Source organism: Mobula birostris, chromosome 18 (genome assembly GCF_030028105.1).
Source record: "Mobula birostris isolate sMobBir1 chromosome 18, sMobBir1.hap1, whole genome shotgun sequence".
NCBI classification, from domain to species: domain Eukaryota; kingdom Metazoa; phylum Chordata; class Chondrichthyes; order Myliobatiformes; family Myliobatidae; genus Mobula; species Mobula birostris.
Window position 1 is genome coordinate 46350208 of NC_092387.1, and position 27847 is coordinate 46378054.

The window sequence follows — 27847 nt, forward strand, 5'->3', positions numbered from 1 at the left end:
TACATAGTGGATTCTTTTTTCATAACTGCCACTAAACCAGCATGATGACCTGTCATATACGGTACTCCACCTAATGCAGAAGAAATCATGTGCCTAATTGGAATACTTTTATTCTTAGTATACATTTTGAGCTCATCGTAGATTGATTCTCAGTTGATATTTGTTTTTTACTTTTTACAAGAGAATCTCTTCATAAACTTTTCCATTTTTGATAAACCGTAATATGCCATTAGCAATGCCTCCTTGCCTTGCACAATTGACTCATCCAGTTCTATCCCAAATTCTGTTTTTGGAGCTCTGTGCAATTTTGATACTCAATGTCTTCGCTCATTTTGTCAATACAACAAGCTATAGAGTTATTACTCAGACGATTTGATTTTAAAATGCTGGTATCCATTTTGAGAACAGTGGTGAGCAGTTCTGGTACAGCAGGCATTATTAAACTTTCACCAATTCTATGAGATTTTCTTCACTTTGCTATCATTTTGGAAATGTTATAAGAAGCAATGAGACCACTATCAAGCTCATTTTTAGCTTTCTTGGCCAATAACTTAAATGTGCAATTCTTTTCAAATGCTTCTTTCATCTACTGGAACTGAGTAATACCAAAAGTAGCCTTTTCATGGTGTATTTTATGGAAGTGTTGACGTGTAACATTGTATTGACGCTCTTTCTGTAGTTTCTGTTTCTTAGCAGGATTAGAACTCAAGGTTTCACTGCCTTCAGACTACGTACGTATTTATCCATCATTAACGTGGCTAAATTAAAATTACAAATTAATGCAAACTCAGATGTTGATGACGGCCGCGAATTGACATGGATGGAACGGCGAGGCAAAGATGAAAATGATCACAAAAGCGAAAATAACATTGACAAGGATTCAGATTGGAATCTGAATGTTAGTCGGGATGGAGTTGGTGTTCGACAAATAACCTTTGTACTATTCCAATTCGCGTGATTGACCAATTACGTAAAGTCTCATCATGCCCAAAGATGGTTCGTGACCGCACATTGAGGTCGCTTTGAACAGCTCAAGAGGGATCCTTGGCGTCGACAAGTTTACTGATTGGCTCTATTTCAACGTTCGGTTCCGGCCAGCGCAGTATCATTGCGTGACCTGTTTTCTGTAGATCTGTAGAGAAAGTTGAGAGGGTGTACTTGGCTTACCAACTGTTAAATTGCATAAACTCGTTCCGTGCCGCGAGTCAAGTGGAACTGTTGGGAACCCTGGTTGCTAATTTATGCACCTCCAATAATGTTTGTTTGTTTGGTTGGCATGGAGAGTTGAGGTTGCTGAGTTTCAGATGCGTTGTGATGATGAGCGCTCACCGACTGCAGAGCTATGGTTCTTCCTGTGTTCCAGTGCCTCATCCTTTTTGTTGGAAGTGCCTGCTCTCCTAATGGTTGGTCAGGTCTTGTGCCTCAATTTGGGGTGCTATTTACCACCCCCAAGAATCTTGAACACTCCCCGGCGACTTCTTTTTCCCCTAACGCCACCTTAGGGCACGTAACCGCCCCATTTGGAATCAACTGGTCTAGACTCTCGATTTTGTGTTTTGTATTCTGTGTTCTTCGCTTCTTTTCTGCCGTTTGTGTAATCCGTTTTTGTTTACGTGTTGGTATTGGTGGTGGTGGTTGATGTTTTTCTTTGAACAAGTTCCATGGTTTTTCTTTGTTTCATGGCTGACTGTGGGAAGACGCATCTCAGGGTTGTATATGGCATACAAAATCTGATAATACATGCACAGTACTTTGAATCTTTGAAGTACAGTTGCCTGAAGTCCCACACCACCAGGTTTAAGAACAGCTGCACATAGAAAATGCTGGAGGAACTCGACAGCATCTATGGAAAAGACTCTCCTGATGAAGGGGCTTCGGCCGGAAACGTCGACTGTTTACGTTGCTCCATAGATGCTGCCTGGCCTGCTGAGTTCCTCCAGCATTTTGTGCGTGTTGCTTGGAATTCCAGTATCTACAGATTTTTTCGTCTCAAGAACAGCTACTTGCCTTCAACTATTGTATTGTTGACCAACCTGCAAACCCTAATCACCATTTCATTTCAGCCATACTTGATTACCTTGATCATTTATATCAATTGACTTTGTTTTTGTTTAGCTCCAATTGCACTCTTACTCATATTTAACTTATGCATGGTTTATTCGCAAATACTGCTTCTCTGATGTTATGTACCTGCGGTGACGCTGCAAGTAAGTTTTCCATTGCGCCTGTGCATACTTGAACTTGTGCACTGGACAATAAACTAGACTTTGGCTTTTGACTTTGACATGACTGCAGGCCCATTTATATGATTTCTTTTGCTCTTTTTTTGTTTTTCTTATTTAATTTATCTATGTTCTTATTGTAACTCATAGTATTTTATTGTCATGTATTGTAATGCAAAACAACACATTTCATTACATAGGCCAGTGATATTCAACTTGATTCGAATAAAACTTAACCACCAAAGGTTTAGTCATCTCAATAATTATGTGAAAACATGTGTATAATGTGCATGTTTCAATATGGCTTTGCAAAAGCTAACATATTAAAATGCCTGCACAAGTCCTTACATCCAAGTCGGAAAAAAACTGGAGATGATGGAAATCTGAACGAAAATGAAAAGATAACGCTAGAAAAACGCAGCAGGTTGGACAGCATTTGTGGAAGATGCTGCCTGATCTGGAGATTTGTTCCAGCATCGTCTTCGTGCTCGAAGTCTAAATGACTCCTAAGCGCCTTCTAAAATAGCCCAGCGAGGTATTCTGTTCAGGAGCGATCGGAGGTAAGAACCTGTCCGATGGACAGTGACAAGAAGTTTCCCATCTCCCGGAGAAACGAAGTTGAGCAACCGGCGCTGGGCGGCGCACGGGCGCCCAGACTTGCGCCAGGATTTGCGCTCCGCCAGCTGTCGCTGTGCGCGGAGTGCCGGCCAGGAAGTGGAGCGCTGCCCTCTTGCTCGGCGAGGCTGGCGTCGGTTGTGCGTTGGCTTCATGCAAATCTGAATCAATCAGTGGGTCTGGTGAGGGAGATAACACGGCAGCGGCGGGGAGCCTTCAGAGCGCAGGAGACATGGAGCTGCGGGTGAGGGGGCGACTCTAAGTAGCGGGTAGCGGACGAGGAGCAATGTAGACGGTGGGAGAGTTGCACAAAAGTCCCGGCCCCGCAACAATGGCCGAGGCTTCTGATACAGTAGCCGGCGTTCCGCCTGTGATGTAACAATAGCTGGTGTTCCATCTGTCTTGTAGCCGCAGTAGCCGGCGTTCCGCCCGTGATATAGCCACGGTAGCCGGCGTTCCGCCCGTGATATACCCAGGGTAGCCGGCGTTCCGCCCGTGATATAGCCACGGTAGCCGGCGTTCCGCCCGTGATATACCCAGGGTAGCCGGCGTTCCGCCCGTGATATAGCCGCGGTAGCCGGCGTTCCGCCCGTGATATAGCCACGGTAGCCGGCGTTCCGCCCGTGATATACCCAGGGTAGCCGGCGTTCCGCCCGTGATATAGCCACGGTAGCCGGCGTTCCGCCCGTGATATACCCAGGGTAGCCGGCGTTCCGCCCGTGATATAGCCGCGGTAGCCGGCGTTCCGCCCGTGATATAGCCGCGGTAGCCGGCGTTCCGCCCGTGATATACCCAGGGTAGCCGGCGTTCCGCCCGTGATATAGCTGCGGTAGCCGGCGTTCCGCCCGTGATATACCCAGGGTAGCCGGCGTTCCGCCCGTGATATACCCAGGGTAGCCGGCGTTCCGCCCGTGATATAGCTGCGGTAGCCGGCGTTCCGCCCGTGATATAGCCGCGGTAGCCGGCGTTCCGCCCGTGATATTACCACTGTAGCCGGCTTTCCACGTGTCTTTTACATCCATCCGTGATGTAGCCACAGTAGTCGGCGGCCCGGTGAGAATGCAGTGTTAAACGTAAAGTTCTGTTGTGATTGTGAATTGTCAGGTGTGTGTGTTTGACTGGTATCTCCATCGCTCTGTGATAGTAATCTGAAGTCTCGGCCGTCGAGAAGTCAGTTGATATACAATATGGTCCCTAAAACGGTGAACAGATCTTTTGTCAGTGATATGGAGGGTATTAACCATACTGTCATGTCTGCATTTGATGGACGGTATAACTCACTAATAATTTAAGTAACTTCTTAATCTGCGGAACTTCATTTGCTCATTTAGTGCCTCTTGTCTCTGCGTGGAAGTTCGGTGTGAGCACCACTAATAGAAACTAAACTGACTTTTCGCTATGGTACTCAAATAATGACACACACTTGTTTGGAAACTTCACGATGCTTTTGTTAAAACCAGAGATGATAGACATCATGGTAGAGATTAGTTATTTGTTCACTGTTCTTGTTTGTGAAATGCTTATTTTCTACATACATAACAATGTCAGTATTTCAAAAGTAATTTGGTTATGAATAACCTTTTGATGTGATGAGATATTACCTAAAAGTAATTCAGCTGTGTCCTTTCGTTGTTCCTTGTGTGATTTCATTCACTGTGACTCGAGTCAGCAGCCTTGTGGGATATGTCATATGATCATGCTGCTGATTATCCAGAGAAGTGGGTTAGAAAGAATCTGCTCTTTCCAAATATCCCATCTTTCCTGTTTTGAACAGAGGCTGTTTGTTAGAGACAGTGATAAGAGTTTTTTTTTGCAGTTCTCTCTCTGTTGTGCATGTCTCTCCCTGAACCGTAAATCTGGTGAGCGAACGTTTGGAAAACTAAATGTTTAAGTACAGTCTGCTGTAACCGCAACTAGTGTGAGAAGGTATGAATCAAGCACCAGCTTGTCTGATGGCTGTACGGTGGAAAGTTATTCCAAGGTGCTTTACAAGGTCATGATCAAAGAACATGTAACCCCTAAGCTAGAGTATCTTGGAGGAGAGAGGTTGAGACTGTCTTAGTTTTGTGGACTAACAAGACAGGAGGTGGTTTTGGAACTTTTAGTTCCAATTTTAGCTGTGAAGGCATACTCCCTGACATCAGCCCTGAATGACTAATTTGAATTTTGTGGTCAAATCCTTTGTTCTGTGGTCCACAGAAAAAAGGATGGAGAAAGAGAGGCGGTCAGCTTTCTAGTCTTAAAGTATTGTGTACTTGTGACTCAAAATTGGTATGTTGGTTTATTCTTGTCAGGTGTACTGACGTATGGTGAAAAATTGTGTTTTGGATGTCATCATTACGGCAGTGCATTGAGGTAGTACCATGTAAAACAGTAATAGAATGCAGGGTAGTGTTACGGTTAGAGAGAGTACAGTGCAGACAGGCAAAGTGGAAAGCCATGGTGAAGTAGTCTCTGAGTCAAGAGTCTGTGTTATTGTACTAGAGGAGTTTTCAGTAGCCTTAACGCAGGATAGAAGCTGCCATTGAGCCTGGTGGTACAGTATGAGCTTTTGAGGCTTTTGTATTCTCTGGCTGATTGGGGGGGGTGTGCGGGTGGGGAATCCTCGAAACTATGTTGGCTACTTTTCCAAAGCGGCGAGAAGTGCAGATAGGGGGGGAAGCTGGTTTCTGTGATGTGCAAAAATAGATGTGGGTACAAAATATTTGAGTACATAAATAAATTGGCACTTAAGTATATACTAATGGAGTTCGTACCTTCTGCCTTCCTGATCTGATAGAAATCTCAAGTGCCATTTGCTCCCTTGGGTGGATGTAGATGCTCTTCTGAAACTGCTTTTATGAAACTCCCTCATTCCTAGGCAGGGTTTGTTTCCCAATCAACATTTTTAAAGCCAATTTGAGAAAACCTGCTGTGTATAAATGGCTGCTCTTTTTCATTACCGTGGTACAAGTACTTGTGAAAGACAATATCTTTTGTGAAGCATGGGCCGTTTCATGATCCACATTTATAACACTGCCAGAGCTGTAAGGTTGGGGGCCTTATTGTGTCAATTATGTTACCTAGATTAAATATTGCAAAGGGAGAATATAAAGGGGCTTGAATTATTTGGTTGTTATTTTTGCTTCTAGAATGTGTTTTGATTTAATAACATGGCACCATATTGAAGCTCAGTTGTAAAATAGTTTGAGAGTATCCAGGAAATCTGGATTAGAATAATACCAGCTTGTGTCTAGTTTTAGTTGGAGGAAGAATCCAAAATTGCAAGACACCACTAATTGCTCTTGGTTTACCTCAGTCCAGAAACTGGGAGTTTTTAACCTCTAAATAGAACTTCCGGCTTTGCATGTTATAAGGTTCCCTGGCTAAATACTAGTTGAGAATGTGGGAATAGAATGACTGGAATTTCTTGGAACTACATTTTGTGTGTGGCAGTGAACCATTTTGAAATATTTGTTTGTGTTTCAAACAAGCAGTTTGGCACAAGGTTATTTTTTTAAAACAGAAAATCAACATCTACCTCTTCTTACTTCCTCGGATCCTGATGTGCTGAGCCTCTCCTCACCCCTAACCCTTGCACAACCACTCCAATGTCACATCCCCCCTTCACCCCAGCCCTATTCACCTTCTTCAGACCCCCACTGCCCCCTCCATCCATCCACCCTATACTTTCTGTGAAATAAAAAGACATTCTCAAGCTACTTGGAAAACAGAACATTAGGAAAGCTGCAGGCCCTAATGGTGTCTCACCTGGTACTTTAAGGCACTGTGAGGATCAGCTAGCTCCTGTCTTCACTGAGATACTTAACACCTCTCTGAATTATGCAGGGTTCCGGACTGCTTTAAAGTTGTTATGGTCATTCCAGTTCCCTAGAAAGACAAGATCACTGGATTTGGTGATTTTTTTTTTAGGCCAGTTGCTTTGACTTCAGTAGTTTTTAAACCTTTGAACGTCTGATATTGGCCAACCTTAAGTCCATTACTGGTCCTCTTCTTGACCCAGTTTGCTTATAAAGTAAGTTGCAGTTGAGGTTGCAGTTAACTTGTGTCTTCATTACATTTGGACTCCTCCAACACCTATGTGAGGATCTTGCTTGTGGAATTTAGCTGTGCCTTCAACATTATTGTTCTGGAGTATGCTATCACAACTAGCTGTACCCTACAGTGGATTACCAACTCGCTGACAGGAGGGAAGCAGTATGTAAGGCTGGAGTTCTACTTGTCTGATCCAATGTCTGTAAGCACTGGCTCTGCACAGGCCTGTGTTCTTTCACCCCTCCCGTTCCCACTTCATGCAAATAACTGTACCTCCACAGACAAATCCATTAAAATCCTAAAGTTCACAGATGACATGACTGTAGTTGGTCTCGTTCGTCCATGATAATGATGTCACCTGCTGTCACGGGGAGGTAGGCCATCTTGTAACATGGTGTGCTCTTAGCAACTTGGAGATAATGCTATCAAGAGACTGGAAATGAGGATTAACTTCTGCTCACAAGCCCCTACCTGCCTCTCCCCTTTGGAAATTAATGGTCAGGCTGTGACTGTGGTTGAGTCATTCAAACCCCTGGGGACTACCACTACCAATACATTGAAGTGGGACAAGCATGTTATGCCCATCACAAGATGGAGAGATTATTCTTCCTACACCAACGTAGGCAACTTAACATCCCAGGGCGTATTTTGACTGAATTTTTATTTATCTATCTTTGAGAGTGTGGTGACCACTTCTATCACCGTTTGGTTTTCCGCTGCCTCCTCTCTCCGAGCCCAGGTTGCAATGAGTGTTCTGCTCAGTGGAGTCTGTTATTAACTTAGACCGTTCATCGCCAGCGTGAAGAAAAGAACTGACTCCACCCATCCTATCAGTCACCCATTCACCAATTTGCCATCAGAGAGATACCACAAGTCCATCTTCACCAGGACTACATGTCATTTTCGAAGTTTCTTTCCTGTTGCTATCCATCTTCTCAACAAAACTCACTCAGGTGAATGTCCCTGCACAACATCCATTAAATTGTCTTTCCTGTTCTCCTTGTTCTGTTAATAACTATTGAGTCTGTTCTTATTTTCACATTTATTTAAGTTTGATTATTGACATTTATGCATGTGACTGTCTGCTAATTGTCAATTGCTCATGGCTGTTTGCATTATCATCTTGTAAATTGCTGGTTACTATTGTGTTGTCAGTTATGGTATTGTCCTGTGTTTTATGCTTGGCACCGAACCACAGTCAGTTCTGGTATGTTTCACATTCTGGTAATAAGTGATTCTGATTTTAATTCTGGGAATGTCTTACTGAAAGGTAAAGAAAAACAATGAGGGGCTTTCTACAATGTCGTTCACATACTTCTCAAGATGGCCTCAAATATAATGTACTTCTGGTGTGCAGTGTCTTTGTTCGTAGTAAGCAGTCAAATTTCGATGACTCAATGCTCTGGATTAGAAACTTTGGGTGCAGATAAAACACCAGGCATAACTCCGATCTGAGAGGTGTGTTTATTTAAAGTAATAGCAATGGAGGCATTTCAGAAGGGGTACTTGACCTCTTTGGTCTCTGTTTCTCCATGCTTTTTTGACAAAGGTTATGGAGAGAAAGCATGAAAATGGGGTTGAGAGGGGTAATAAATCTGCCAGGATGGAGTGGTGGAGCAGATTTGATGGGACGACTGGCCTAATTCTGCACCTATGTCTTATGGTCTTACGGAGAGTGCTCGTCATCGATCAACAGGAGACCTGAGGTGCTTGTGCTAAATCCTGCCTTATCTTCAGTTTTATTTATTACAGCCCTCTCCCACGTTCCAGTGCTTGTAATCTGTTGAGTTAGCCAAGCGTGGCTGCCCATAACAACCATCAAGTCCACTTAGCACGCCCCGCTCTAGTTTGCTGACCTGTGATGTCTTCCAGTATGGTGATGGTGTTGATTTTAAAATTGGCCACCATCATTCCTCCTCTTCCGACCACCCTTCCAGAATCTCTTTACTAATCATAGACCCTTGTGCATCCCTAACATCTGATGCTTCACCAGGAATAAGTTTTTTCATGGGAAAAGTCTCTCCTGGTGAAAATAACACCCTGGCTGTTTTATCTGAATTAAAGTTCTTTTAATAGAAATGGGCCACAGCTTTATCTTAATTTTAAATCTATTTACTGAACTTAGTGTTAGAACATAGAATAGTACAGCACAGTACAGGCCCTTTGGCCCACAATGTTGTGCCGACCCTCAAACCCTGCCTCCCATATAAGCCCTCACCTTAGATTCCTCTGTATACCTGTCTAGTAGTCTCTTAAACTTCACTAGTGTATCTGCCTCCACCACTGACTCAGGCAGTGCATTCCACACACCAACCACTCTGAGTAAAAAACCTTCCTCTAATATCCCCCTTGAACTTCCCACCCCTTACCTTAAAGCCATGTATTGAGTAGTGGTGCCCTGGGGAAGAGGCGCTGGCTATCCACTCTATCTATTCCTCTTATTATCTTGTACACCTCTATCATGTCTCCTCTCATCCTCCTTCTCTCCAAAGAGTAAAGCCCTAGCTCCCTTAATCGCTGAAGGCTTCTGCAAGTTTTGTAAGACTAGAGACATCATCCCTGCACTGTCCTTAGCAATGTTTACAACAGAGCTATATTTAAAAGAAAGTGAAGTAGCCGACCCTGAATTTAGAATAACACTACAAGGGAAGGCTGATTTTTTTGTTTATCCTTTGTTTTTTGATTTCTTATTACGATTGCTGGAAAGTCGGATGAACAATAGATGACCAGCTGTGCATTTGTGACGCATTGCAGTAGGGAGCTAGGATGTATTTATTGGACAGCTGTTTACAATAGTTAGCATGGCTTCGATGGGCTGAATGGTCTGTGCTCTGTCATCCTGTACAGCAACTGTTGATAGGTTTTCAAAAAGTGCAGTCTTTGACATCTTGTCTGCCTGTTGGGTCATATTGTCAAAAGTAAGGAGTTCTATAAAACATTTTTTGAGAATATTAGAGATTTGTATTGGTCCATCACCAATCACACTCTCTTCACACTATTTAAATTATTTAAATAAAGTAACTAGTGCAAAAAGAGCCAAAAAAAAAAAGAAAAAATAGTGAGATTGTCCTTTCAGAAATCTAATGAGTGGAGGGGAAGACACTGTCCCTGAATTGTTGAATGCGTATCTTCAGGCTCCTGTGCCACCACCTTGTTGGTAGAAACGAGTAGAGGGCATGTCCTTGTTGATGGGGGTCCTTAATGATGGATGCCACCTTTTTAAGGCATCAGCTTTTGAAGGTGTCCTTGATGCAGGTGAGGCGAGTGCCCATGAAGAAGCTGGCAGAGTCTGCAACTTTCTGCAGCTTTTTCTGATCCTGTGCAGTGGCCCCTCCATACCAGATAGTTGTGCAGCCAGTTAGAATGCTCTCCACAGTGCGTCTGTAGAAATTTGCGAGATTCTTTGGTGACGTACCAAGTCTTCTCAAACTAATGAAATATAGTCTCTGCTGTGCTTTCTTTGTAAGTTCTTCAGTGTGTTGGGCCCAGGATAGACCTTCAGAGATGTTGACACCCAGGAACCAGAAACTGCTCATCCTTTCCACTGCTGACACCTCTTGAGGACTGGAGTGTGTTCCCTCAACTTCCCCTTTCTGAAGGCCACAATCAGTACCTTGGTCCTACTGACATTGAGTACAAGATTGTTGTGACACCACTCAATCAGCTGTACCATCCTGTACTATCTGAAGTTCTGTCAACTATAATTGTGTTGTCAGCAAGCTTACAGATGGCTTTTGAGGTGTGGCAGTTTTGATTGTCAGTGAGGAGGAGATGTTATTTCCGAACGTGGATACAGTGAATGTATGCAGGCATTTTCTCCTGTGGTTGAGGGAGACTTAGAAGCGGAAATCATAGATTTAGGGTGAAAGGAACATATTTAAGGGGAATTTTTGGGGAAACGACTTCACTGGGAGCGGTGTGAGTTTGGAAGTGGTGGATGCAGATTCAATTGTAACATTTAATAGAAGTTTAGGTGGGTACGTAGATGGAAGGGGTTAGGGGAAATATAGTCTGTGATCAGGTAGATGGGACTAGGCAGAAGACCAGGTTGACATGGTCTAGGTGAGCCGAATAGCTTGTTCCACACTATATGACTCTGTTTAGTAGGACAGCACCTCTCGGTGCCATGACCTTCATCAAGAAGGGTAAGGGCACCAGGAGCATGGACATTTAGGGAATTCCTTCCAAGGCACAGCATGATGTGTTACCATTTGGTTCTGAATCCTGGAACTCCCTTCCCAATACTGTGGGGGAGTATGTTCACCAGAAGCACTGACCTACTTTCTCAAGTGTAGTTAAAGTCGTCAGTAAATACTGACCTTGTCAGTGAAGCCCATACACTCGGAGTGGGTGAGTGTATGCCCATTCACGCTTTGTTCTCAAGTTCTGCTTTATGTAGCTTTTTGTGTGGCACATTGCATACTGACATGTGGGGTTACTGTTTCCCTGAGGAAATTTTTTTTGTAATTTATTTTTTATTGAAGTTTTTTTTTAGATTAGATTATGAGAACACTCAGTCCTCTTTTATTGTCATTTAGAAATGCATACATGCATTAAGAAATGGTACAATGTTTCTCCGGAGTGATATCACAGAAAACAAGACAGACCAAAGACTAACACTGACAAAAGCACATAATTATAACATATAGTTACAGCAGTGCAAAGCAATACCATAATTTGATGAAGAACAGTCCATGGCACAGTAAAAAAAAAAATAGTCTCAAAGTCCCGAGTCGATTGACTCCCGAGACCCCGATAGCAGGCGGCAAAAGGGAGAAACTCCCTGCCATAAGCCTCCAGGCACCGTAAACTTGCCGATACCTTGGAAGCAGCTGACCCCAGCCGACCCTGAGTCCATCCGTCCGGAAACTCCTAGCTTCCCGAGCGCCATCCTCTGCCGAGCGCCTTCGACCTCTCCCCAGCCGCTGAAACACGCAAAGCTGAGGATTTCGAGGCCTTCAGCTCCAGAGATTCCGGTTACCACACAGTAGCAGCGGTAGCAAAGCAGAAGTTTTCCAGATGTTCCGTTGCACTCTCATGTCCGTCTCCATCAAATCAGGATTGTGCACGGTCCCCTACTTGACAGATAACAGATATTCATCACTGAAGTGGCCACACACGCTGTCGTCATGCCGCCATCTTCTCCCCCTCCCCCATCATCAAACAAAACTTTCCATAAGATGTATTTCAGATAGTGTACATATATATATCATATAGTCATTTGTCACAAATCTCCACATAATATTTATTTGAGGTATACACTTATAGAAAGGAGAGGAAAGAAAGAACAATCAAAAGAAGAGTACTATGTACAAAGTAGGGAGTGATTTTTTTTTACAACATATTCATTGAATTGTGAGAATAAAATCAGGCCTATGAGGTGTTCTGTAGTTAAACCATTTTTCCCAGTATGAATCAAGTTATTCCAGCTTATGATTAACAGATGCTGTTATTTTCTCCATTTTGTAAATGTCCATTGTAATTTCCATCCATACATTTAAAGTTGGGCTCTCCTGTGATAACCATTTCCTGGTAAGGGTCTTTTTACCAGCCACCAGCAGTATATTCATTAAATATTTATCTCTTTTCAACCATTCTTGAGGTATATACCCAAAATATACGGTCTTACTTTCTCAGCGTATTTCACATTTAAAGGTGTTTTGTAGGGCATTATGTATCCCACTCCAATAGTCTTTGATAACAGGGCATTCCCAGAAAATATGATAATGGTTTGCATTTTGATTTTTCTGAGGAAATTCTTACTACGTTTTTAGCTGATTTGCCTTGACCAGAGCCCTCCAGGAAGTGATTCACCTCCCCAGAAGTGTGTTCTCTTTGTTCACTTTATTGGAGAACCTCGTAATGCCCGTAATCTCCTTTGCTCAGTTTTGTTTTGGTTCATGCAGCTGAATGCAAAACAAACTCATGTCTTGGGCCAAATAGCTTGTTCTGTGCTCTATGACTCTACTTCCCGCAACTCAGTAGGGCAGGTCCTCTCAATGGCGTGACATTCATCCAGAAGGAGAAGGGCACCAGTAGCATGACCATTTAGGGAGCCGTCTAATGGGTTGGAGTTCCACTCCCTACTTGTGCAGTCAGTCAGTGTTTTACACTGCAGTGCAGTTCTGAGGGAATGCTGCTTTCTTAGAGCAAGTATGACATTGTACAGCAGTACATTGGTTGTCGCTGAACCTGTAGCCAGGAATGTGCGCTGTAGATTCTGAAATGGAAGTTCGTGTCGCACATTCGCACAAATTCAACTAACTATACAAGTCTGGAATTAAAAACTAAAAGTCATGTGTATTAGTAATTTGCCTTTTAATGATGAATGTTCATTGGGAAAGGAAATCTTTCAATCGTAACTGGTTAGGTAATGTAACTTCACATCACTTATCGAGTCATAGCATCATACAGCTCGAAGACAGGCCCTTCCGTCCAAATGGCCACGTCAACAAAGATTCCCATTTAAACTAATCCCATTTGCCCACTTTAGGACCACGTCCCTCCAAGTCTTTCCTATCCATGTACCTATCCGAGTGCCTTTTGAATGTTGTTAATGTACCTGCCTCAACCCAACTTCCTCTGCCAGCTCATTGTGTTCTGACCCCTCTCTGGGTGAAGATGTTGTTCCCCGCTAGTTCCTATTAAATCTCTCCCCTAACATTAATAAAGTGGATAACACATTACCCTTGTCTTACCTTCGAGAATAATGGGTTTATTATTGTCACAGTGAAAAGCTTGGTTTTATATCGATCCGTACAGGTCATTCCAAAACAAATATTTTGACGTAATACAAAGGGAAAGGTGGTAACAGAGTGTAGAATATAGTTACCGTTGGAGAAGGTGCAGCACAGATGGACAGCCCAGTGCAAGGTCCACAAGTCGTAGCCTGCGAGATCCAGAGCAATAAATACCATGTCCAAGGAAGTATTTTAAAATAGAACAACTTCTTGGCATTATTTGGAAAAAGAGCAAGACTCTTCCCAGTGGCTCGAGCATCTCTCTCCAATTGTACAAAGGCCTGTCCTGTCCCATTCCCATTTCCTGATTGTGTTTTTAAGTACTTGACTGCTGGACGTAAATTATTTTAATGCATGGTAAAGGGGTGTAGATGTGATGAATGGGAGATGGAATTTTCTCTCTATTTAGGTTAATTTTATTCGTACATTGGGACTGCTTTAGTTCTGCAGCTGACGTGTACTAGGATTCAGTGCCTAATAATAATGATCCACTTGGAGGTGTGGGTGGAGCAGGGAGGTGCCTTCCACTGGTTGTAGCTACAACACGGCTTTTGTGAATAGCGTCAGAATGGAGCTAGTGTTCTCATTTGTACTTGACTAGGGCCTGCAGTGTAAACCTGTCCCTTGTACTGGACTGTACAAGGAAATTAAATGCAGTCCCAGAGGGAAGCAAGTGCAAAATAGTTTCCCAGAAACGCCTCTAAATATGTCACTGTTTATAAGCGTGACAATGATTGATCAAAAGTGTATTGTGTTAACTTTGTACTGCAGTTACATAAGAGGCGTTTCATGTTGTAAATAAGGACATAGAGGGGGTGTTGAAAGATATGGTATTTTGTGGCAAGAAGGCCGGATTGTCCAGTCCATTTGATGGGTTATAAACAAGAGATTCTGAAGATGCTGGAAATCTGGAGAGAGGGAGGGGAGGGGGAGAGAGGGGGGGGAGGAGAGGGAGAGAGACGGGGAGGGGGAGGGGAGAGAGGGACGGGAGGGATGGTGGGAGGGGAGGGAGTCAGAATGGGAGGGGGAGGATGGAGACAGGGGAGGAGAGAGGTAGCTGACCAGGGGAGGGAGTGGGGAAACTCGGTAAGTCGGGCAGTACCTACGGTGGGGAATAAACAGTCAATGTTTTTGGGGCTGAGAGCTTCACCAGGTCTGGAAAGGAAGGGGGCAGAAGCTAGAATAAGAAGTTTGGGTGAGGGGTTGGAGTGTATGTTGGCGGGTGATAAGTGAGGGTGCGTGAGGGTTGATGAAGTAAGAAACTGGGAAGTGATGGGGGGGGTAGAGCTAAGGGGCTGAAAAAGGAGGAATCTGATAGGAGAGGACAATAGATCGTGGAATAAAGGGAAGGAAGTGGGGAACCAGAAAGAGATGGTGGGTTAGTGGGTTCAGGTGGTATGTATTTGAGACGTGGATATACACCAACAAGAGAAGGTCTGCAGATGCTGGACATCTGAGCAACCCACACAAAATGCTGGAGGAACTCAGCAGGCCAGGCAGCATCTATAGAAGAAAGTAGTCGATGTTTCGGGCCGAAGCCCTTCTGTGGCACCTGCGTTCCTCTGGCATTTTGGTGTGTGTTGTGTGGAGATGCATCAATGTGCTGAAGCAGGGACAGAGCAGTGAGTGACTGGGTGTTTCTGCTGTTCTTTGTGAGCCTTGGAGAATGAGGGATGTGACCACTGCTGAACATTGAAAGCATGTGGAATCAGGTTTATTTTACCATCTGTTGAAATGACTTGCATGACTTTAATTTTTAATTGCTCTTAGTACTGATGACTTCCAATGGACTTTTGACCTTTGAATAGCTTTAATATATTGCTGGGAATGGTTGTGCAAACCATGAGTAATCTGTTATGTTCAGGGTGATCCACTTTGGAGTATTTGCTTATTGTATAAAACATGCAATGTGTAGGAAAATAAGCTGCAAAGTTTAGCAGACTTGGCCCAATGCATCATGGGCACATCCCTCTCCCCACCGACGAAGCTATCTACTGTAGGCACTGTCTCAGGAAAACAGCACCCGTCATTTAAGATCCCCGTAATCCAAGTAATGCCATCTTCTTGCAGCTGCCTTCAGTCAGGAGGTACAAGTCTAAAGTCCCACATCAGCAGGTTCAAAACCAGCTACTCCCCTTCAACCGTTTGATTCCTGAACCAACTGGCCCAGCCCTAATCATGATAGTTTAGCAACACTAAGATCAGTTTGATTACTTTGAACTAAAATGGACTTTATTTTTGTTTTGTTTCTGGTAAAATTTGTATAATTTAGTTCATATTTTTCTAGTGAACGCTGTTGATATGATGCTCTGTGCCTGTGACGCTCCTGCAAATGTGTTAATCATTGTACCTTTTGTACACATATGATCTCTATCCCTACAATAATGATCCTGAACAGCACTTGTGCCATTTCCATCCATCCCCTGTGACATGTTCTCTCATCTGCCCATGAACTTGACCTGGATTCTCCTACCACCCAGCTGCACTACGGTTATTAACAGTAACCAATTAACTCACCAATCCGCACGACTTTGGGACATTGGAGTAAACTGGAGTGTTCTTAACTCAACTTAAGCCCCATCATCCCTACCGGGGTATAGACTGCTGATAGTAGCTCACCAGAGTCCTCCGTCCTGGGCCAGTCTTTCACATTGCCTCCAGATGTAACCCATCTTCTTGGTGTATCCTTTCTCTTCAAGAGATGGGGTCTTTGGAGCTTCTGTTGGCATTTATGTAGCACTGTGTTTTCACAGGATGGGGTTGCTAGCCCCACGCCCAACCCTCTTGCTTTCGCAGCTGAGCTTGGGACTGTCCGTGGTGGAGTTAAACTAGACTGCCCAGCTGGCCACAACATAGACATTTTCATGAATCGTTGAGGCTGCAGCACTGATCCCTCTGCCTCCCACTCACTCCCTAACTCTTGAGGGGGTCAGGTACAGTCAGCTAACTATTTATCCCAGTCTGTTTACTCTGGGCTAATTGTCAGTCCGTGCTGATATACTGCTTGCACTGTCATGAGCTTTTTGCTTGTTCAGTAATTTCTTTGAGGAGTTCCATTGCATGCTGTTTGGAAATCCAACTGGACTGTAACGACTGGTTCCCCAGTATTCATTTTCTGAACATCACTGTGAAGCAAGAGTTCTCTCTCATAAAACAACACAAGGTTCTCAGCAGATCAGGCAGCGTCTGTGGAGGGAAATGGACAGTCAGCACTTCAAGTCAAGACCCTTCATGTAGACTGAACGATAGAAGGAAGACAGGATATAAAAGGAGACTACAGCCAGTATTCTTTAAGTTAAAAAAAACTTTTTTCAGTCCAGTCTCAACCTAAGAGATTGAGTGTCCATTCCCCTCTCTAGATCATGCCTAACCCACAAAGTTCCTCCAGTATCTTGTATTTTGCAACACACATAAAAGTTCTGCCGATGCTTCTTGTTTTTTTTGCTGATGTAACATCTAATAAAATGATCATATGTAACAAGTTTTTGATTTCCGGAGAACTTTTGGATCGCAAAAGCATCAGGATCCAACATAGCATAAAGTCTTTCTGCCAAAAGGTTGACACTGAAAAATAAATCAGTGAATTCATCTGACATAAGAGTACATCATTCAGTCCATCATATTTGTACTGTGTTGCTTGAAATTCCAGCATCTGCAGATTTCCTCGTGTCTTGTATTTTGCTGCAGATTCTAGACTCCTAAGTCACTTGTATTTCTTTTGGAAAAAGTACTTTAATTGCCTGATTATATTAATGACATTCTAGACACTTTGTCATACATTTAATAATGTACTTCAGCCTTTTCCTAATGACAGAAGGCAGGCTGAATGGGAAAAATATCCAGAGCATAGTACAAATATGATGGACTGACTGATGCAGTCTCGTGCCAGATGAATTCACTGATTTATTTTTCAGTGTCAACCTTTTGGCAGAAAGACCTTCTGCTATGTTGGATCCTGATGCTTTTGCGATCCAAAAGTTCTCCGGAAATCAAAAACTTGTTACATACGATCATTTTATTAGATGTTACAACAGCAAAAAAAAACAAGAAGCATTGGCAGAACAAAGAAAAAACCAGGCTAAAAAGTAGTCATGGCCTTCTTATACTGGATTAGAGATAATAGAAATTCTGTGAAAACAATTAACCAATAAAATAGCCAGATTCAATTAGCATGACACCTGCTACTAAAGTTAAGAAGTTTTGAGAAAAATACAGAGATAACTGTACCATAATTACTGGAAAATTCATTGAACGATGATGTATATAGGTGATTATATGAAAATATAAGCAAGTTCAACTACAAGAAAAATAAGGATTCTATACCTCAATCCCACAGCTAACACCCTTGAGAAAGATAACACTGCTGTTTGAGGGAGGACAGTGAAGGTTAACAGTGTTATGCAGAATTTTCAAACCTTTTTTTGTTGTTTTCTCCCTGGGTTTGCTGCCTTTAGTGTTAGTCTTTGCTAAGAAGCCACTTCCTGTGGTGTCTTTGATGTTCTTGATATATTCTGTCACTGCCTTTCCAATGCTTTTTTTCTCCGAGGCTGAATTGTTTTTGGTTTGGGAGTGCTGTGCCTCTTGCTGGGTCACTAGACTCTATCGTAAACTGAGCAGATGTTGGGCATATTCATCATCCTGTTCAAGGATCAAGTGTCCTTTTGACATGGTGAATGCGCTATAGAATTGGATAGGTGAAAGCTATGCATTTACCTGGCATGTTCAGGGTAAACTGGGTTTTGGGACAAATTGGCCCAACAGGAACAAGCAGTGCCCTATTCGAAGATGTTCAGAAGGCCTTTTGGCCCTTCTAGGGAAACTGGATGATCTGCTTCACCAAGTGCTTGTTATTTGTACCCTCACCACCTCAGGACTTAGATTTGCAACTGGGTCAATGAATTTCCCTTCTGTTTTTTTAAAAATTTCATCACCCTTCTCTATTAAGTATGAAGGGTTTTTCCTGGCCAATTTATCCCAGCTTGTCATAATATACTGTATCAGCAAATTACACTCTAGCACCTTTGGAAGGGATGGTTATCGCTATCAGAGGTTTAATTGTTCATGCTCATACTCCACGTTATAAGACTTGGGTGATGTTATCACCTGAATCTAAAAAGCTCTATCACTTTATACTTTATTGTTGCCAAACAACTGATACTAAAATGTACAATCATCACAGTGATATTTGATTCTGCGCTTCCTGCTCCCTGGATTACAAATCGATAGTAAATATTAAAAATTTAAATTATAAATCACAAATAGAAAATAGAAAAATGGGAAGTAAGGCAGTGCAAAAAAACTGAGAGGCAGGTCCGGATATTTGGAGGGTACGCCCCAGATCCGGGTCAGGATCCGTTCAGCAGTCTTATCACAGTTGGAAAGAAGCTGTTCCCAAATCTGGCCGTACGAGTCTTCAAGCTCCTGAGCCTTCTCCTATCACCCACAAATTCCAAGATGAGAATGTGATTGATAGTAATTTCTTGCTTGGATGCACCCAGGTATATGGAAGTTTGGATTGTTTACTCCCTGGAACAGGATCCAGTCTGTCTGAGATATTTTTTCTCTTGGTCTCTGCAAGTCTTGCCACCTCTAAACCCCTTGCACCTCTTGACCGTCTCCATTTCTGACCTCTCAAATTCATATTCTCTTTTTTCCATTGATGGCCATTCCTTCACTTGCCAAGACTGGAAGCCTCTTAAATTGTCTGTGTCTCCTTGCCACTCTTGTAACTTTCTTTCCATTTTGTCTCATTTGAAAGCCTACCTGCAAACACAGTTTTGTTGGTGTCCTCGTCGTCTGGGTGTTGTGTTGCTTGGTAACTCTCCTGTGAAGTGCATGAGGACATTTTGAAGGCAGAATGTAATTGAAGATTATTGTTGTAGATCTTGTGTGGCCCATTGGTGGGGAAGTGTGCAAGATGTCACCTCAAATCTTAGGGATGTATGTTGGAAACACCTAGGTAACTGGAGGTAAACAGGGTAAATTGCTTGGATAAGTTTGGGATTGGAATAAAATATGTGAAGTATCCTTGTCAGTCATGCTGCTTATCATTGTGATTTAGCTGTGTTTTACTGAGATTGACGATGCCTCAGATATAATCAGCGATTAAAATAACTCATGAGGCATTGACCTTGATATTAAATTAATGAATAAAATTTCTCTCTAGCAGCTTTTAAGTTCATTTGAACTATTTGGGTGTTTCACACCCAGTCAAATACACATCTGAGATATATTGGGTGATTTGTGCATATACGTATAAATAACAGGGTAATAATTACTGGATAATTCTGAGAGATTAATATTGGCTGGGCAAATCATGCTGCTCTTGCTGGGTAGTAGTGTGTGAACTTGTGCGTCTCTTTGAAGGAACAGTTGAGGTTTTGTTTTTACTTTGTGTTCCTGACACATTCCCTCAGAATCTCATGATATTTTGTACTTGTTAGCCGGACTGGGTCTTGAGCCCATCAGTTTCTGACTTGTGTTCTATTAGAAAAATGGAGGGCTATGTAGGAGAGAAGGGTTAGATTGATCTTAGAGTAGGTTAAAAGGTTGGTGCAACATTGTGGGCTGAAAGGCCTGTATTGTGCTGTGATGTTCTATTAAAGAGGAGACTGCTCTTTGTGCAATAGCTGGCACAAAATGAAATGAGCCATTGTCTTGACTGTCTGAGCCATAAAACATAAAGCACTTGGAAGACTGTAACTGGTGATCCAGTCACTTTACTGCAGGTGTTGCAAATGATGAGAGTTTTAGTACTTGCAAGGACAGATTTATAGACAATAGATAATAGGTGCGGGAGTAGGCCATTCGGCCCTTTGAGCCAGCACTGCCATTCATTGTGATCATGGCTGATCATCCATAATCAGTACCCCGTTCCTGCCTTCTCCCCATATCCCTTGACCCCGCTACCTTTAAGAGCTCTATTTAACTCTTTCTTGAAAGCATTCAGAGATTTAATAGGCTGGGGTATTAGGAACCTCAGGGTCTGAGGAGAGAAGCCCAGCAAACACCTTATTTGCCCCATTTCCTTTGACAAACAAAGTTATTGGTAAAAGTGTTTTGTTTCACCCAGAGACTGGGGGCATAAAAACAGAGGCAGAAATGGAAACTTCACTGGTAGCAGTTCAGCACAGACTAGATGGGCTGAAAGACCTGTTTCTGTACTGTGACACACTATGATTCACTGTTTTTTTGATGAGCTTGGGTGTGGGGTTCTTTGTGCTCAGCAGTCACCACCTTACAAACCAAGTGTCTGAAATCCAACATTAAACCAGCAAGACAGAGTCTCACTTCAGGAGCCTTAAGATCCCAACAAGTTTGGGTGCATGTCAAAGTACTTAATAAACTTACTTTTGTAGTGTGTTTAAAAGACACTAAGTGTGCATTCCTATTGCAACTTAGGACAATACAAAGGGTTTTACAGCCAGTGTGGTCATTCTTGAAATCTGGGAAAAGGAGGAATCATTGTGCATGGCAAAAAATGTCACAGACTAGCCCTTCTCAGTAATGTGATGGAGAAGGAAATATTGGTTAGGAGATGGAGGAGGTACACCATTCTTTGATTGGACTAGTGACAATGGTATATGTTATGTTCATGTGGGTCTGGCTTAACTTTCTCTTTTGAAAGACAGTGCCAACTGTTCAGTACTTCTCCTGTGCTGTCTTGGGCTGTACCAGGCAGGGTTATGTGATTTAGGATAGTATTGAATCAAGAGCTTCCAGGCTTAAGTGAGGAAGTGGATCCAATGAGCCAGAGATAAAGTTCAAGTAACCATGATCGGGAATCTGGTTTAATTTGTATTCCCTCTTGATGTACTTGGTAGATATAATAGAACAGTTGAGTGAGAAGAAACATTTAATTTTATCAGGTTTTCTCCATCACTGCTTCAACAAATGATGTACCAGCTTGTAAACAATGTACCCAAGAGCTCTGTGAAATGCAACAAGAATCCAGTGAAGAGATAATGTGAAGAAGTACCTGTTTTTTGATAAATTCTTTAGGAGTGGTATCCTGGTTAACAATTTAGATCATTGTATCAATATTTTAAAATTATTTAAGAATATTGCCCTGACCTGGCCATTGTTGGAGTGTGGTAGTGTTAGAGTGGGCCGACTTTGGCTCAACAGGCTTGGACACAGACACAGATTCTCTAAGTAAGTTTTCATTAAGTACTTTTCTCTATTAGTACGTAGCTTGTGCACAAAAAATAGGTCCAGTGTTAGTGGTATGTTCCTCATCTGAGATGTGGGAAATTTGGGAGACCTCCAGTGCCCCTCATAACTACGTCTGCACCAAGTGCATCGAGCTGCAGCTTGATGACCATCAGCTGATATGGGGGAATGAGAAGGTGATAGATAGAAGCTACAGGGAGGTACTTGCCCTTATTTTGCAGGAAGCAGGTACCTAGGTGACTGTCAGGAGAGGGAAGGGGAATTGGCAGCAATGCAGAGTACCCCTGTGGCCATTCCCCTCAATAATAAGTATATACCACTTTGGATACTGTTTTTTGGGGGGGGGGGGGAGAGAACAACCTAAAAGGGTGAAACCGCAGTGAGTGGGTCTACGGCACTGAATCGAGTGCTGGTGGGAGGGGTCCCAAAGAAGCTTTTGGCACATTGGCCTTCATATGTCAATATATTGTTTTGGATCCAAGATGAGGATAAATGTAATTGAGGCTTCCAAAATTGAGGAATTGCTGCTCCATAGTTCTTGTGCTCTCTGTGTGGAGTTTGCAAACTCCTTCTGTGACGTTGTGGGTTTCTTCCAGTGGTTTGGTTTACTTCCACATCTCAAAGATGTCCAGGGTGACAGCTTAATTGGGCACTGTAATTTGCCATTATTAATTGGGTAAGTGGTTGAATCTGGAAATGGGGGTGGGGGGAGTTTGGAATTTTGGGAGAATTATATGGGGTGAGTGTAAGTCGGTGCAGGATGGCTAGCTTGGGCTTGGTGGGCCAAGGGGCCTGTTTTCATGATCTGTGACTAAGTACATTATATAGGAAGCCCTGTTTTCTTTGGTTCAGTAACCAAATGTTTTGAGGAAAGAAGGGAAGACAGAATGTTTGGTATGATATGGCACACTCCGCCTGTAAGAGAGATGGAAACAGATTTACAGTGGATTCCAGTTAACTGAGCCTTTGGTTAACCAGGGCAGCTGTTTATTTGGGACAACTCTTAAAGGACAAAAAGTAAATCGAGAAAATAGCTGGGATTCCTTTTGTTTATTTGGGACAATATGCCGCTTAATTTGGACAGGAGACTGTTGCTGAACTAGTGTCAGTTGTGTGCACTTGCGTGGCCATTAGACTACACTAGGCTCAGAGCGATCAGTTTTTAAATGGCGTCATTTGTGTGTGTTCATGTTCAAAAAGCAGTGATTTTTTTTGTCACTGATAGTTGGCGAGAAATAAGCCGTAAGATAATTCAGAACTGTTTTGCTCACCACGGTTTCAAACATACAGGTTTGGAGATGCCAGAAACAGCTGGGAGTGAAAATGAAACAATTTCGCTACTTCAAATTAAGAATTGCGAGGGTATTGATAATCATCTTGAATGTTGCAATGTGAATAAAAATATGGAGGGTGCATTCATCTAATGCATTGCATGAAGGCACTCCGTTATCTGCAACAGGTGCCTGTGCTGATTTTGTTCATTTACAGTCAATAAAAAGAACACGGCAGTGTACACTGGATGAATTCTTCCATAATAACTATTGGAAACTAATACAGTTTCATAGTACTTTAGTAGTATTGACAGTGTTCTAATTTGTACTGTATTTCATTTAGATAATCTGTTACTCAGTTAAACTGTAGTCCGTCTTTTTTAGACTCATCTACTTTCATGAAATTTCAACTAATTCCAAATTAAAACCACTTAATTTGGCCAAACTGTACTAGTCCTGATGTGTCCCAACTAACCAGAATCTATTGTATTTGGTATCTTCATAAGGTGATTGGATGGCCATTTAAGGGATCATAACTTGTGGAGTGTGGAAAGAGAGAAAGTAGATGGGGCTGGTGAGATTGTCATAGAACAGCTGCTACAGAAATGAGGCTATTCAGTCCATCATGTTTATGCTGGCTTCCAATACAGCAAAGATGAGATGAGAGATGGGGTCACGAGAAAAGCTTCTCTTGCCCCTTGACACAGGTGGGGTGTGGTCCTGCCTGATGGTTCTTGTCGTTCTATTTACTGTTGTATTTACTATTACCACGTATACAGTTTTCTCCGTGAGCTTTGTGCGAGGACGGAATTTCATTGCACTCTGGTGTATGTGACGTGAATCTAATCTGAAGCAGAATCATAAACCATTGACCTTGAGTTAAACACGTCAAAGGGTGTTGATTGGCACAAGGGCGGTCACCAACGACTCCAGAGACCAAGAACTGGGCTTGGGGATCTGTTTGGATTGCCTTCTTTTGGGTGGAAGGATGAGTTGGATTGGGTATCTAAGCTGGCCTTTCCTTGCTGTGCCCAGCTTTCACCTCCACATGCTACTGCCAGTCTCAAGGCAGGAATGTGCCAGATTTGAGGTTTATTTTCTGGGTGAACTATTGATATTTAAGAGAGATTTTGAAGGTATTGATACATTCTTGGCATTTGTTTTGAAATTTTATTGGCGTGACTGTCAGCAAGAATCATCATCCAGGTTTGTTATCTCTTTCAGTATCTTGAGTATACCTTCTCAAGGGGCCTGTATTCCAAGTCTTGTCTCCTTCACATTCTGTCTTTCCTTTTGAGGGAAGCACCACCACATTTCAAGATTGGCTCCTTGTCTGCTTGGAGTTGAGTGTTTTAACCTTTAGTCTAGTCCACTGGGCTTTTGCCGTACCTTGGCTGTGAATTCAACCAGGAGTTCCTGCTGTGTGTGGACAGACAATGGCTCTTTTTGAACAACAGGCTTTGGATGAGGACTGGATTATGAGTCTGCTTTTTGAGTGGGGTTTACAATGAGCCCCTTGAAGATCTTGGAGACGTGGGACGAATGATTGCAGACATAGGCAGAGGGATTTGAGCACTGCATGAGACATTTAACATTAAAGAACTGCTTAACTAGGTGACAGTGTAGATGAGTAGATACTGGGCATGTTAAAAGGTGGGAGATGGGTGGCAGACTATTGGAAGGCTTTACCAAGGTGTGCAGGAAAGCATTGGAAGAATAGTCTTGCATTAACAAAGATGTGAGAAGAATTCTCTAAGAATGTTTGCATGTTGCATGGAATTGGCTTGTTGTCCCTGCAGCGTAGACAATCGAGAGATTGTTTGATTGAACTGTTAAATATGTGACAAGGTACTCCAAGGAGCAAATACGGAGACACATTCTATTTCTTATCTTTCACATCTCAGAGGAATCTAAGGCCTTTTGGGAACAAAATCCAGAAACAAATTTTTGATCCATGTGGAATTCTGTTCCTCCTCCTCCTCCCAGAGTCTGAAAATGCCAGGCTGGTTTGAGCTTTCACAGTGAAGGTTGGTAATGTTTCATTTAGCCACTGGTAGCATTGGGTATGGAGCACAGGTGGTGAAATGTGACCAAAGGCAGGGGAATGGGCAAGAAGTAAAGGTCAGTGAACCAACATCTGCCAGAGTTTGGTTGCTGCGACTGGAGGGGTTGAAGTGAGTACACCTAACCACCTAACTTTGCTGGTTTTCTTCCAGGAGACGCTGGATGTTTACAAGGAGACGGTCGGGCTGTACCTAGGACGGGGCACGAGTTACGTAAACACACTACTCCAAGGGCTGCAGCCCTGGCAAATCGCTGCCATCTCAGTCGTGGCTACTCTGCTGGTAGTGTGGCTGCATGGCTTTCTCTTCAAGCAGCAAAGTGAGTGGGGATGGCCTGGGGAGGAACAGGAATTTAAATCATTGACTTTTGTATGGGGCCTTTCACAATCTGAGGATGTCCCATAGTTGATTATTGTCACATGTACAGAGTTACAGTACTTTCTAAAATGTTATTATATGGGAACAGGCCTTTTGGCCCAACTCATCCATCCTGACCAAGACGTCTGTCCGAGTTAGTACTGTTTGCCAATACTGGGCCCATGTCCCTCTGAACTTTCCTACCTGTTCAAATATCTTTTAAATGTTGTTGCAGCTGCCTCCACCATCTCCCCTGGCAGCTTGATCTATGTGTATAACACCCTCTGAATGGAATAATTTGCTCCTCAGGTTCCTACTAAATCTTTTCCGATGCATAATTTGTACACAGCAATCCCCACAGCCCGCAGGACGTTTGCACTGAGGTGAGCTGTTGTGTAAATTGAGGGCTCCAGTGTGTCCAGATGACATCAGGGAATTCCTTGCATTTTGTGGCGAGAGATCTATCATCCCCATTTCTCGGCAGTCATGGCTCATTGTGGGAAGGGTCACCCCAGAAGCTTGAGCAGAAAGTGTAGACTGACACACCAGTGCAGTGTTGAGGGATGACTGTACTGTCAGAAGTGGTAGTTTTTAAATGAGGCCTGAGTAAGGCAGTTTTACGGTGGTGAGGTTGTGTCAGAGGTCCAACGGAGCACATTCTATTCCATGTTTGGAGTAGGCATGTGTGACTTTCCCCTGGGAGCTTCAGTTTCCTCCTTGGAAGGATGTGTTGGTTAATGGGTTAATTGGTGTCTATAAATTACCCCGTTATGTGTGTTGGGTAGGTTGATGGGTGGTGTTGAGGGGTATTTGTGTGAGAAGAGGTTATAGGACTATGAATGGAGGAATGGGATGCTCTGCGAGTTGGCATAGACTTGATAGGTACGTCAAGTCTCACTCCAAATATGAAAATTGTAATCTCTCTCAACCTAGCTTCTCCTGCAGGTGGGTGAGAAACTATTTTAAAGAGGGGCAGCTGAGATCACTGCATTGTGTCACTTTATTTTATAATAGTAATTGCTTTACTTAGTCATAGAAAAGTACAGGACAGAAACAGGCCCTTTGGCCCATCAAGTCCATGCCGAACCATTTGAATTGTTTATTTCCATTGTCTTGCACCGGGACCATACCCACCATACCCCTTCCATCCTTGTACTATCCAAACTTCTAAACAGTGAAATTGAGCTTGCATGAACCACTTGCGCTGGCAGCTCGTTCCACCCACTCGAACCCTCTAAGTGAAGAAGTTTCCCCTCATGTTCCTCTTAAACATTTCACCTTTCACCATTAACCCATGACCTCTACTTGTACTCCCACCCAACCTCAGTAGGAAAAGCCTGCTTGCATGTACCCTTCATAATTTTGTGTACCTCCATCAAATCTCTCAATCATCTTCTTTCCAATGAAAAAAATTCTAACCTATTCAATCTTCCCTTGTAACTCAGGTCCTCCAGCACTGGCAACATCCTTTTAACTTTTCTCTGTACTCCTTCAACCTTATTTACATCTTTCCTCTAGGTAGGTGCCCAAAACTGTACACAATACTCTGGATTAGGTCTCAGCAATGTCTTGTACAACAACTTGACATTCCATCTCCTGTACTCAGTCCTTTGATTGATGAAGGCCATTGTGACAAAAACTTTCTTGGTAACACATGAATTAATAAATCTCTACAATTATGGGCTGTCTCCTCACAAAGACCAGGAATGTCTGTTTTGAATCCAGTCTTAACTTTATCAGATACACCTGAACTTTGCCTGTGTTGTACTTTTTGTCTTCAGTTTAGATCTGTGTTACTCAAAGTTTAGTGGGTATTCCTTGTATAAAAACAAGGATTCTGTTTTTATATTTGATGAAAATGAAGTAAAATAGTATTTTTTTTTCTGATCTGATAACTAGAGGGAGTCAATCAGACTAAAATGATCAGTATTTTGTTTTGCACCTCTTGGACTTCTTCCTTGAAATTAATTCTACTGTGAGGTTGAAACAGGCTGCAGTTTTGTGGATTACTGTATTTGCCAACGATGTGAAGGAAGGTCCTTTCTGACTTGGAGATCCTGCGCCTGTTTTCCACCATTGATTATTATTTTTTTTCTTTTTTCTCTCCGCAGGTATTTCCTTACGACTAAGAAATTTCTTCTTCAGAATGATGAGAAAATTGCCATTTCTGGCTGCTTCAGTAAGTATGTTCATCATTTTAATAAGGTAGAATTTTCAGTGGAATATGCAGGAAGGCATGATGGTTTTTTTTTGCTGTTGAATGTGGAAGATTTCCTCTGTGATCGTAACATTGATCACTTTGTTAGGTCTCCCTTAACTTTCTCCCCCTCAAGTTTAGAACACTCCCTGTTTTCATACCTACACTGTATGAG

General features: G+C 42.8%; 1 protein-coding gene across 1 annotated transcript in view; it reads left to right on the forward strand.

Moving 5' to 3' along the window:
• Positions 1-2954: 2954 nt before the first annotated feature.
• The window catches only part of sgpl1 (sphingosine-1-phosphate lyase 1), a 104224-nt gene continuing 79331 nt past the window's right edge, over positions 2955-27847 (forward strand). Inside the window, exons 1-3 of the mRNA XM_072282601.1 lie at positions 2955-3081; positions 25272-25437; positions 27587-27654. Coding sequence (XP_072138702.1) covers positions 3070-3081; positions 25272-25437; positions 27587-27654 — 246 coding nt within the window. The 5' untranslated portion in view covers positions 2955-3069. The remainder of the gene's footprint in view (positions 3082-25271; positions 25438-27586; positions 27655-27847) is intronic.